This window comes from Dermacentor albipictus, unplaced genomic scaffold (assembly GCF_038994185.2).
Source record: "Dermacentor albipictus isolate Rhodes 1998 colony unplaced genomic scaffold, USDA_Dalb.pri_finalv2 scaffold_20, whole genome shotgun sequence".
Taxonomy (NCBI): domain Eukaryota; kingdom Metazoa; phylum Arthropoda; class Arachnida; order Ixodida; family Ixodidae; genus Dermacentor; species Dermacentor albipictus.
The window spans coordinates 138912-151991 of record NW_027225574.1 but is presented as its reverse complement, the minus strand read 5'-3'; the positions used below and the strand labels follow the sequence as shown (position 1 = coordinate 151991).

Here is a 13080-nt window from a genome sequence, read left to right as displayed (position 1 = left end):
TGTGTGTGTGTGCGTGCGTGCGTGTGTGTGTGTGTGTGTGTGTGTGTGTGTGTGTGTGTGCGTGTGTGTGTGTGTGTGTGTGTGTGGCTGCTTTTTAAATTCTTTTTCTCTCTCTCTCACACCTATCGCATCCCTTTGCCCCTACCCCGGGTAGCCAACCGGAATTAATCTCTGGTTAAGCTTCCTGTATTGCCTTTGTCTTTCTCTCTCGCTCTCTCTCTCTGTCTCTCTGTCTCTCTCTCTCTTTACGTTTGCCGGTGCCACCAGTGTCTGTCGCTGGAATGCCAGAGTGATTTCTCAGAATCTTTAGTTAAAGAATTAAGCCGCAGTGCTCCGCGAGGACTCGAACGGCGTGCTCGCATATCGCCACTCGGAAATTCGACCTCTTAGCCACTCAGCCGATGCAGCGGAAGCCAATACTGCGCCTCTTTGCCTGAACTCTCGAGCGATTGTTAAGAGGAAGCTTTAGCTCGGGCCCAACTCCGACGCGGCCTATTCAAATACATGTAAAACGCAAAAACGTTTTTATGAGATAACCCCTGAACTGATTTTGATGAAATTTGTTGCATTTGAAAGAGAACGTTAAATTCTAGTGATTGCTGGAAGCGGAATTTCGATTTAGGGCTTGAATTTTCTTAAAACGATTTTCAAACATTTGACCGTTTGAGAAAGATAGAAGCCTGAAGTTTACAAATTCATAGCTCTGCATCAAGAACTGATATCACGGTTCTGTAAACGGCGTCCATTAGATCATTCAAAGCGGACAAATTCAATATGTCATTTTACATCTTACGTGAATTTGTTACGTTGGTTACGATGGTTTTGCAAAAGTTGTATTTCCCTATGATTAATTTTTTTTATATTGATGTGTAACATATCAATTTTGTCCGCTTTAGATGTACTATTAGATGTAATTCACAGAATTGTATTATCCCTTTTAGTTGTTGAGCCACAGAGCTGTAAACTTGATAGTTTCGTTTTCTGAAAATTTTCGATTTTGTCAATTTTTAATAAAAAATTCACGACCTAACTCGAAAATTCGAAACCAACAGTCACTAGATTTTAAGTGTGTCTTTTAATTGCAACAAACCTCGTCAAATTTGGTGCAGTGGTTGCCCAGAAAAACGAATTCTCCTTTTACATGTATTTAGATGGGAGCACTCGAGCTAAAGCTTCCTCTTAAAATGATTGGCTGACGCCACGCTCTGCAGCTGATCCGTAAACCAGCGTGGAGATGAAAGAATTGGGAATACTACCCCGTAGCAATATGAACGATGCCAGTGGCATGAAGAGAAAAGGCGGGACAGGAAGGAGGACGTTTCTCCACCACCGCAGGGAGCGCCAGCTACACAAATAAAGACGGCTGCATCACCCATGACTGAATAACTGTTCTTTTAAAAAGCAGATTGCTCGCGCTCATATGCAAATGTTTTCTTCAACCTTTAGCGTACGAAACATCATCTTCATCATCATCAGCCTGGTTACGCCCACTGCAGGGCAAAGGCCTCTACCATACTTCTCCAACTACCCCGGTCATGTGCTAATTGTGGACATGTTGTCCCTGCAAACTTCTTAATCTCGTCCGCCCACCTAACTTTCTGCCACTCCCTGCTACGCTTCTCTTCTCTTGGAATCCAGTCCGCAACCCTTAACGACCATCGGTTATCTGCCTTCCTCATTACATGTCCTGCCCATGCCCATTTCTTTTTCTTGATTTCAATTAAGATGTCATTAACTCGCTTTGTTCTCTCACCCAATCTGCTCTTTTCTTATCCCTTAACGTTACACCCATCATTCTTCTTTCCATAGCTCGTTGCGTCGTCCTCAATGTAAGTAGAACCCTTTTCGTAACCCTCCAGGTTTCTGCCCCGTATGTGAGTACTGGTAAGACACAGTTGTTATACACTTTTCTCTTGAGGGATAATGGCAACCTGCTGTTCATGATCTGAGGATGCCTGCCAAACGCACCCAAGCCCATTCTTACTCTTCTGTTTATTTCAGTCTCACGATCCGGGTCCGTGGTCACTATCTGCCCTAAGTAGATGTATCCTTACCACCTCCAGTGGCTCGCTACCTACCGTAAACTGCTGTTCTCTCCCGATACTGTTAAACATTACTTTAGTTTTCTGCACATTAATCTTTAGACCCACCCTTCTGCTTTGCCTCTCCAGGTCAGTGAGCATGCATTGTAATTGGTCCCCTGAGTTACTAAGCAAGGCAGTATCGATCATCAGCGAATCGCACGAAATAGTGCAAGTCTTATTGAGCATACTATTTCGTTCAGCTATAGCATCACTGATTCGTACGGGCGAAAGCCGAAATTTTTTTTTCTTCGACGATTTTATGTTGCTCCGAAATTTCTTACCTTCAGGGGTACATACAAGGCGTTACACGCCAGTGAAATAGACGCGGAGTAGCCAAAGTAGTAGAGCGAACGACAACCGCGTGCTTAGATAAACGATCGACCCCGGGCCAACCGCGCCACACGCCTAGAACATTTCGGCAGTATTGAATACAACGCACCTTCAGGACGTGACACACAAGGCCGCAATCGCATACCAGGCCTGTGTGGTATTCCCCAAGCGTGCAGTGTGTGAGGGCGGATGCCTTTTTTTTTCTTTTCGCACGACGCGCAGAAGACGCAGACGCAATCTATGGAATGACCTTCAAGGAGAATAATAATACGCGTGTCACAAGCGCCCAAGCCACCGCCACGTTATCGAGACAGCTACAGAAGCACCTCCGAGGGCCGAGATTTTCCTCATTGGGCGTGCATATATCCCCGCGCGGCGACTGCTTGAGCTTGCGATCAGGGCTCTTTCATCAGAAAGCGTCGAGAGGAAACCTGCGCCAAAGTGAACTTGAATCGCCGAGGCATCCGAACATCATATTTGCGGATGCGCCGTAGTAACGAAAGGATGGTCGTATGCCGGTTTTTGTTCCCCTCTTTTGGTGAACTAAAGCGCTAGAAATGTGTGTACAATCTTGTGCGGGTTTCTTTGAACTGCGCCAACGTGTTGCGGTTGAAGTCTGCAAATGTTGTACGAGTCGGTTCTGGTGCGCTACGCGTGACTGATAGCGGTGTCTTACAGCAAAAACGTCTCTCGTATGTGTTCGTTGCTGACGCAATTCCTAGGTTAAACCATCGCTGGTACCCTCTTCCATTGATGCTAACAGCGATGTTGCTGGTTCTCGCATTTTATTCCTAAAGTCCAGTAAGAAAGAAAACCAATAAAACAGCATGGTTCGCTCAGCCACATCACCTTATCTAATCGAGTAAATGAAAAAATAATACCATAGAAGAAGAGTGGGAGGGGGATGGGGATGGTGACATTCTGGATGACGCGAAAACCTAAACCACGCGCAAACAGAAATTACGAAACCATGTCGTTTTCTATTTGTCTTATGGAGTAATCATTTAGTATCTAGTTCCACAAAAGTAGTAAATATTATGAAAAGGAATACATACAAAAATGCAAATTTTCGTTGCATGCCCTTTACTGACTCGACCAACAAACCTCGCGTCGGTACTATTAGCACTCAATAAGAGAAAAAAAACGCGTAAGCGTTGGCGCTCAATTGATGTAAGGTGCTGTTGATTTGAATATCTGCCCAAGGGTAAGAGACTTGCACAATCATATTTGGAAGGATACTCACGGCTCTGCATCGTTGCATGACAAAATTTCCTTCGCGAATCATCGACCACCACAGTGCCTCGTGCGCGTGATTTATTTACTTATCGTAACTGATTGAGCCCATATAAGAGCACAGAAAGCAGGTGCTCGCAGCAACATCCCTAACTAATATGAACAGATCTCCTTTGGCGCTGACGACAAGGGTTACGTGGCATTTCGAGCACTTCCATGACAACGACAGATTTTGATACCTATGCAACGATAGCACCCGAATCATGATAAGGATATCTCATAAAATTTTTGCCTCCCCTTGGATTTGATCACTCACTCTCGCCTTCATTTTGTTCCCTTTACACCAGCATGGAGTACTTCCTGGAAAAGCTGCGAATGTCCCGTTCTACCAAGGATGATGAGACACCTCCCCCGTCACCTTACGCAGACCAGGAGCGAAGGCCGTCGAGGCTCCTGGGCTGCCAGCTTCACTACCCGTCCCCGACCTTCATCGACAGGGTGAGAATACAGGGCACAATCGCACACGCGACACCGTGGGACTGTCTGTAAGGAGCATGCGCAAAGGAGACCCTTTTCATAATTGTAAAGCTAGCTTTCCCGCGAGGCAGTTCGCTCTACTAATCGCGGCACAGTAATTTTTTGCGAACAGCACGTGAAAGCCCAGTATGGTTCTATTATGACATGGAGGAAAACAAGAAGTGAAAAGCAGAAAGGTTAACCAGTCCGGTTGGCTACTCGAATGTCTACGCGGCTGTCGCAATCAAACCATGCCCAGGAGACTAGCCCAAGCTTGTGCAGCTGGCACTTCTGTCTTCAGTCCATTTGAGGAACTACCAGCATTTTTTTCATCCCTGACATCAGTTTAGTTAATGAAAGACTATCTTTTTGATTGCTGTTATAATTGCCAGGATATCAATCAGGCAGTTGTGTACAACCGTAAGAGATGCAAGAATCAGATATTTCTAGGGTGGTAGACATCGCATGTTCAATTGTTTTCCAAAAAAATGAGAAATATGAAAAAAATACCATGAGATTACGCACCCGCGCTCACAGGACAGCAGCACCATATTTTTCATCGTCTACATCGCCGTATATAACGTAAGCGGAAAGGCTATGTCATCAATTGGCGAGGGAATTGCAGAGCCGAACTATAAAAAAGTGATCGCAATAAGTGCTTATAGAAAGCGTATCTGGTTGCTCCGTGCACAAGCAGCCGTTCGAGTAGTTCAGCTGTGCGAAAGGTAAGCAGTGGCCGGCCGGCCGACGTGCAGTCGTGCGGCGTAGATTCGCTTTCTTCATTGGTTCATAGAACGCCGGAAGTAATCAAGACAGTCGCTGGTGCAATAGCTAAGCCATCACGTACTGCCATTTCACTGGCGTCAACGCCGCGTCCGTCACCAACCTGGGCCAACGCGTCATCGTTGGCTGATTGATTCGCGACGTGAGAAGCTCCGACGCGGTGGCGAAACAGCGTCTCGCGGAATCTGCGAGACGCCCTCATTCGCGGAGCCCTTAGCGATTGTGAAAAGTACCGTCATACCTAGGTGGTCACCCTGGCGGGATCAAATTAAACTGCTAGATATTTTCTCTTCTATTCTCGTTTTCAGATGGTGCATAAACCACAATGATAAAATTAATGGTAGATTTATATCCAATGCATCGGGTAATAAGAGAGAGGGATTACAGGAAGTTAAAGATTCGAAGTATTCAACAGTGGGGGAACAAGGAAAACCCATTATCTGACGTTTGGACAAGGCAACATGTCTACATCAGGATCCTGGCCAAAAAAATCCTTGTCCAAACGACGACTTCAGGCTGAGGCTTTTTCCGTGCGTCCAGTGTTGGACAACATATAACAGTGTAACGTCCCGCAGTTGCACTGTGGGTTATGAGCGGCGCCGTATAGGAGAGGTCTTCCGGTTGATTATGACAACTTGGGTTACTTTAACATGTCCCGAAATGTCAGTTAGCAAAAAATGTTTTTTTTTCTATTTCTTTCTTTGAATTCCTCCCCCTATAGAATGTGACTGCTGCTGCTGTGATTCGATCCCTCGACTTTGTGCTAAACAGGGAAAGCAGGTGCGTGGGAACGGGAACGTGTACTGTAGGTGCGTCAAGCCTTTGGTGTCATAAACTGAATTTCGTGTCCTCTTGTACAGCAAACGCGTCAATCATGAACGACGACTTGTGTGATCGCGTCGCTTCCTCCAAGTCCGCTCGCGTGATCAACAAGTATATAGAAGCGCTGTTCATACCAGCGGAGTGAATATACCAGTGGGAGTGTGTGACGGCAACGTGCTTCTGACACACAGCATATCCGACGCAGGTACTTCTGGCCCGGTCGCTCAAGGTGCGGCGCACAGAAGGTGAAGGCGTGGCCGAGTTCAGCAACAGCGAGTTCGTTCAAGAGTGCCTGCGCACGCACAACGAACTCAGGCTCCGGCACGATGTGCCTCCGCTGCGGCTCTGCTCCAAGGTATGCGTTGCTTGTGCGTTGTTCACGCTGCACATGCACTCATCGCTTTCTCAAGATTTGCAACGACAAAACGTCAAGGAGAGAAGGTTATCCTCCTCATCGTCATCATCCTATGTCCGTTGCAAGCGGACGACGCGATATCCAATTAGCCCCTGTCTTAAAGGGACACTAAAGCGAAACAATAAATCAGTTTAGACTAATGAAGCATTGTTTCAGAACCATGCAGGCAGTCATTTGAAAAAGATAGTTTGATTATTACATGAGAAAATGAAGGCCCAAGTATCAGTATTTGAATTTCGCGCCGAAACCCCACCGGTTGTACGTCAGCGTGACGTCAGGGATTCCAAAATATGTTTTCGCATTTGGGCAGCGTTGGCTGAGTAAAGGTTCCCGAAGCTTGCCATGCTTAATGTTTAGTTCCTTTAGAACACAATGTAGTCAATCTGTACCGCTATATATAATTAGCAGGCCCTAGAAGATGCCATAAAAATCGATGACGTCAGAGCCACCAGGTGCGAAAACTTCAGTAGGCGTCGCCACCCGTATTTCGTTCTAGCGCTTTTTCTGGCTTACCAAACGTGTTATCGTTGTAAGAATGGTGTTTTTGGTGTTGTAGAAAGGTAATTTACTGATGCAGACGGAATCATTTTTCCCTTTAGTGTCCCTTTAACGTCGGTTGACTCCACACTGTGGCTTCAAACATGCTAATATCGTAACGCCAGTTCTCTGCCGTTTCCGACTACGCTTCCTTCGCAGTTGGCACCCATTCTGTAACTGATAGACCATCGATTATCTGCTTTACCTATTTACATGACCTGCCCAGCCCCATTTCTTCCTCTTAATCTAAGCTAGAATGTGGGCGACCCACTTTTGCTCTGTAATCAACGCAGCTGCTTTCTGTGTCTTAACGCACAGTGCGAGTCACCCTTGTGTAGAGCGCTGCCTTGAGTGCCTCGAGCGGCCAGTCGCACGGCAATGTTGCGTGCATTTGCGGGCTTCTTTGACGCTCGGAAAAACGCTTTTGATTAGCACGTATTGAGCAACAGAAAGCTGTGTCGGGAGTTTTTCATGTCGCTCTACAATTTTCCGACTGACACTTTTAATCTAATTGCAATATTTGAGAAGGTGACTAAATAGTTTAATTTAATTATATTAATTAATACTGATTATCTAACTAGACGGAATCAAAAATAATATGAGCGTGTCCAAGCAACGGCAAACGACATTACCTTGGTTCTGTCCAGCTACGTGGCATTCGTATATTTTTAAACTCTGGCTTAAGTTAGCTGGGACACCCTGTATATGCGTAACATTCTTATTTCCTTCCACTGCTTGTATAGCGCCGGTCCTTTGCTTCTTCTCAAGATTATGTGTTAGCTTCCAAGTTGTTTGCCCCATTTTTTAGTATCGGCAGTATGCAATGGTTGTACATGTTATATAATGATTCATTATGATTTATGTAATGAGGTACAATGATTGCACACTATTGCAATCTAAATAACGCAACGTGTTTGCGCTCTAAGCCGCGACATCCAGAAAGTGGACCGATAACCTACATCCTCTAAAGCAGGGACCAAGCGAGCAACGGTGCTCGTCGCCTCCGTGTTTTTGTCGGGCTGTAATTGGTAACGCAAGCATCGACTCACACACATCTCCTGCCGCAACCAGGCACGCTGGCCTTGTGTGATCTAATGGCATTGGTTGTTCTTGATTGCAAAAAACAATAGAAATGAGCAGGTTTTTTTTTTCATAGGAGTATATAAGAGAGCGCAGGAAGTGGGACTGGTGAGCCTATCGGGCGCGCCTTGACGCATTTCGAGCGTGTCGAGCTGAAGGATAACCGGGTACTCATCTGGATGAAACGAAAAATCGAATCCATGGCAGACAATCGGCGCGAGAAAAGGAGATATACCTCACAAAAGAACAAGTAAACATACGTAGAAGTGAAACACAGCTCTTTGTGCTTCTTCACTCCTGTGTCTCGTGTCGTTTCTGCACTGATTGCCTGCCATGCATTCGAAGAAGACGACAATCCCGATATTCGCCAGCAGTGATGTCATTTTCGTTACAGCTGTGTAGCAGGAAGTATAGCAGGAAGTGTAGCAGGAAGTCTTGAGCGTAAGACGTGGTTATGGCAAATTATTTTTGCGTAAAACCGCAATGTAGAGCAAGATTCATGAAATGTAAATATCGTCATCCACCCGTGAGTTGCACAAAAGCTGCAAAAGAAACCCGTGCACGTGGGTTTCTCAAAAAAAAAAACGCTTTGGAGTCAAGTTTTCCTTTGTACCTTGGGGCTACTGTCGTATAAGTTAATTTCGTTTTTTTTTTCATAACACACTGCTCCTCCGTTACAGCCTACGTATATAAGAAAGCAAGTACGACGCAGGCCTCTTGCGTTGCTTCTCACCTGTTTTTCACCTCAGAGTTTGTTTATTAATAGGAGAACACAACTGCAGCAACACGTTTGTACCTGTGCTGCGACATGGCGAGCGATGGAGTTCTCCTTCCGGTGCAATTACTCAGAGCAACTTGACTGCGCCTACTACTGAGGTTTACCGAAGCCAATAAAGCAATTTCCGGAAGGTAATAGAAGAGGGCGGAAAGCTTCCGGAGCATATTGCAAATAGGAGCCGTGTGTGACGTGAGCTTGCGCAAAACTGCAGCAAAAAAAAAAGAATGTGATGATAGATTGCGTTGTGTATTAAATCTGGATGTCCTGCTACCTGCAAAAAAGAAACAACATGATTGGTTCGAAGTAGTGGGGCAACGCGACAACAGACGTTCTCGACCATTTATTATGTATGCAAATAAGTAAATCGCAGTGAAACATACTCGAAATGATATCGTCGTGGACTCAAAGAAAGCACAAGCTTCGGAATTCAGGCTGCATGCCGTTATGCTTCGTCCCCCGAATTTCGCACAAGCGAAATTCGTCGGCATGATAGCAAAAACAAGAATGACTTGACGCTGAGTAATAGCGCGTATGTGAAACTGTGCATCAGAGAATGGGTGCATAATTTGAACAGTTAAGTCCCAATAAAATCACTACTGCAACAATGGCCGTAAGCCTTTGATGTTCCGGATCCCATTGGTCCAGAGTACTGAACTTACAATCTTTCAGATGGTGGAAGCAGCAGTGTTGACAGCCTGTCGCCATTCGGATGTCGTGAGTTAAACTATATACACAAGCAAATTAACTACTGAGGGACGCAGTAAAAAGTTATGCGGGTTCTCTCGAAACGAATTCGTTCGCAGTGGTTTAAACGATAGCGTTATTAACACCATATCCTCGTATACGAGGATATTATATACGAGTTTCAGTATACTGACACTCTTCCTTTGCCCTTGTTCTCCAAACTTGCCGAAACCAGCCTGTCAGATTGCAGCTTTAGTGATCGTCTATAAAGATGTCCTTAAAATTAAAGTTTCTTTCGTTTCCTCGTGCAAGCCTACACGTAATCTGACAACGCTGACATATTTTTCGCTCCCGGCGTCATAAAGCGCGATCTGCTGCGCCCGTTGTCTGCGGTCGTCATAATTTAGTCTGCGATAGTCATAAGTGTCTGGCTACCTGCGTTGTGTCTGTGAGGAGTTCTGTTTTGCAATATTATTATCACACATGCCTGTACGTGTGTGCGTGAGTGTGTGCATGCTAAGGTCTGCAGTTCTACTTAACGTGAACAGTACTTCTGGCGGGTCGCCAAATTTGAAGAAAGAGCAAGGAGGTCTGCACTCACAGCGTACTCGTTTCAGTCGTACATATGTTTCTATTTTCTTCGTTTAGTTGTGAGCAAGCATAAAACCGAAATGTATTGCGGCAAAAGCTTGACTTGTTCTGAAGCTCTAATTCCCCTCCCCCCCAAAAAAGGAAAGCTTTATTTGTGCAGCCACGATAGCGTTTTAAATCAAGCCATACTTCCAATATGGCAGCATCTCCATGAAGTCAGAGTAGTCTTCAAGAAGCTCGCATAGACTGCGGCACCGTATTTCTTTCCATTAAAATTGTAAGAAAGAATATGGAATATATTCCGTGGAAACATACGGTGGGCCCGCAGATAGGAAGCGCCTCCCTCCCCCCCCCCTCCCCGCCCCCCCTCCCGGTTTATTCATATAGGATTATTGGATATGGGGTTTTCTAACATATACCTATGGGTGTTTTCGGCATGACTGTTGTGACACTGGAGGTTCACTATGGTTAGACGAAGGGGGCAGGTATAGGACGGGTAGCCGCTTGTTCGCCCGTAATAAAATGCGAACCGCTGTTTGTTAAATTAAATAATATCAGTACGTACAAATGCAGCCTTTTTTCTTCTTTTATTTCTTCTCACGTCACTCGGAGAGGAACCGATGAGTGCAACCGACTGAATTCGACGATGGTGACCGTGTTGACACCGTGTAGTGTCGATGCCCACCGCCTTCCGCCCGTGCTCACTGTGATGCATTGAATAAACATGTACTTAAAAGCATCATGGCAAATCTTCAACTCACTAACCACTTGTCTGCGCTATAATTGCATGATTTGCGTCAAGAAGCAAATGTGATGCGTCCACAAACAGCACGGGTGCGCTGGGTCTCGTCGTCGTTCAACGGTAGCAACATTAGAAGAGGATCGTTACGTTATACTGTCCCTGGTTGTTGAACATACGCATTTCCTTGTGGAAGGAGAAGGGAATGTCATATAAGCATGGATATACGAGCAGCTCACTGTTAGCCTGGCAGCCTACGTGCCGCGGTAAGTCGTGGTTTTGACGGCCCAATTTGCTACGTATCGACGTGGCATGTCACTTCATTGTGGGAGGAGCTTGCAACTCACGATGCGTGTCGCCGATTTTGTAGACTAATGGGAGACCGCAGAGCAGCTGACGACAATCAATATATATTGTTACGGTTAATGGTAAACCGGTTTTATTTAAGGGACGAGATTGATGGTGAAGTCAAGATGGCGTCCCGAGGCTGCACCAGTTATCGTCTTCTTTCTCTTCTCCTCGCCCGGTTCATGCCGTAGCAATCCCCGGTTGCCAGACGAAGCCCGCTGGGAAAGTCCAAATCACTCGGAAAACGTAGGGTGGAACCTCTTAAGACGGGCAACATGTACTAGCTGGGTCCGGCTAGACCGACGACCAGCGGACGTCAAGCGGGCCACCCCGTACGTCAAGTCACTCAAGCTATCTACAATGACGAATGGGCCCGTGTACTGGGGAGAAACTTTTCGCATAAGCCACGTTTACTTTCCGGAGTCCACAACCACACAAAGTCTCCTTTAGCGTACGAGACAGACTGGTGTCGGCTGTCATAGCGCTCTTTCGATCGGTGTTGCGATGCCACAGTACGAAGACGAGCGATACGCCGGGCTTTTTCGGCAAGACAAAGCGTCTTGGCTACAGAGTACTCGCTGTGAAAGTCAAACGGTAGTATAGTGTGAATGCAGCTTAGCGGTGAACGTGCGTAAAAGAGATAAAAAGGACTATAATCGGTCGTCTCATGCGTTGCAGTATTAAAAGCATAGGTGATGAAGGGGAGTACGTCATCCCAGTCCATGTGATCGGAAAAAAAAAGATTAAATTATGGGGTTTTACGTGCCAAAACAACTTTCTGATTATGAGGCACGCCGTAGTGAAGGACTCCGGAAATTTCGACCACCTGGGTTAACGTTGTGGCTGTGAAATTTTCAGAAAATTTCACAGCCACATCCAGCACACATATGCCAAGTACACAGCACCGTAACTATGTTACCATGCCCTCCATAATTGTTGCTCCATCCGGTGTCGTTAAGCTTATTGATGGACTAAGCATTCATTCTGCTCCCGGATACGACTGTATTAACTCTAAATTCTTAAAAAACACTTTATATTATTCTTTTATTATACTATCCAAACTTTTCCAGCAATCCCTTGACCATTGTGCGCTACCTAATGAGTGGAAAATAGGCAAAGTGATTCCAGTGTATAAATCCGGCAGCAAAGCATCCCCTAATAATTATCGTCCCATCTCTCTCACCAGTACATGCTGTAAAATGCTCTAACATATTATTTTTACTAACCTGGCTAATTTCTTTGAATTGAACTCATTTTTTACGTCAGCACAGCACGGTTTTCGGAAGTCTTACTCCTGTGAAACCCAATTAATATCATTTACACATGCACTGCACCATATTCTTGACAAATCATCACTAGCTGATTGTATATCCTGAGATTTTTCAAAAGCATTCGACAAGGTGTGCCACAAACTATTACTTCATAAACTAAAACAACTTAACATAGACGGTAACCTTTTGAAATGGATTGAATGTTTTCTTCTCAACCGCTCGCAATTTGTTTGTGCTAACGGCATTAACTCCGGTTTTACAGAGGTCCGTTCAGGTGTTCCACAGGGTTCCGTCCTTGGTCCCTACTGTGCCTAATTTACATTAATGATCTTCCCTCGCTTATCAACTCCCATATCCATCTATTCGCTGATGATTGCCTCATCTTCAGAGAAGTTACCAATGCTAACGATACTGAATTACTTCAATCAGACCTTACCACGATAGGGAACTGGTGCAATGAATGGTTAATGGAGCTCAATAATAACAAATGCAAAGTCATGCGTGTTTCTAGGAAAACATGTACAATACCGTCGTACTACATTAACAACATGTCGTTGGAATCAGTTTCTTCATATAAATATCTTGGTGTTTACATCACTTCTAACCTAAACTGGTCTCTTCATACTGAAAACATAATCAAAAACGCTAATCGCATGCTTGGCTACCTACGTCGCAACTTTTTCAACGTACCTACTAATTTGAAACTTTTGTTATATAAAACATTAATATGACCCAAACTCGAATACGCGACTCCGGTATGGGACCCTGCTCATGAAAACCTAATCACTGACCTCGAGATGGTTCAAAATAACTCTGTACGTTTTATTCTTGCTAACTACAACCGCACAGCGAGTATAACTAACATGAAA

At 45.1% G+C, this 13080-nt stretch overlaps 1 protein-coding gene across 2 annotated transcripts in view; it reads left to right on the top strand.

The window, feature by feature from the left end:
• LOC139052208 (Golgi-associated plant pathogenesis-related protein 1-like) overlaps nucleotides 1-13080 on the top strand; it is a 281560-nt gene that overhangs the window by 230344 nt on the left and 38136 nt on the right. For both annotated transcript variants that reach the window (XM_070529289.1, XM_070529290.1), the window contains exons 2-3: nucleotides 3995-4145; nucleotides 5974-6123. In XM_070529289.1, the coding sequence (XP_070385390.1) occupies nucleotides 3996-4145; nucleotides 5974-6123 (300 nt within the window). In that variant the 5' untranslated portion in view covers nucleotide 3995. The remainder of the gene's footprint in view (nucleotides 1-3994; nucleotides 4146-5973; nucleotides 6124-13080) is intronic.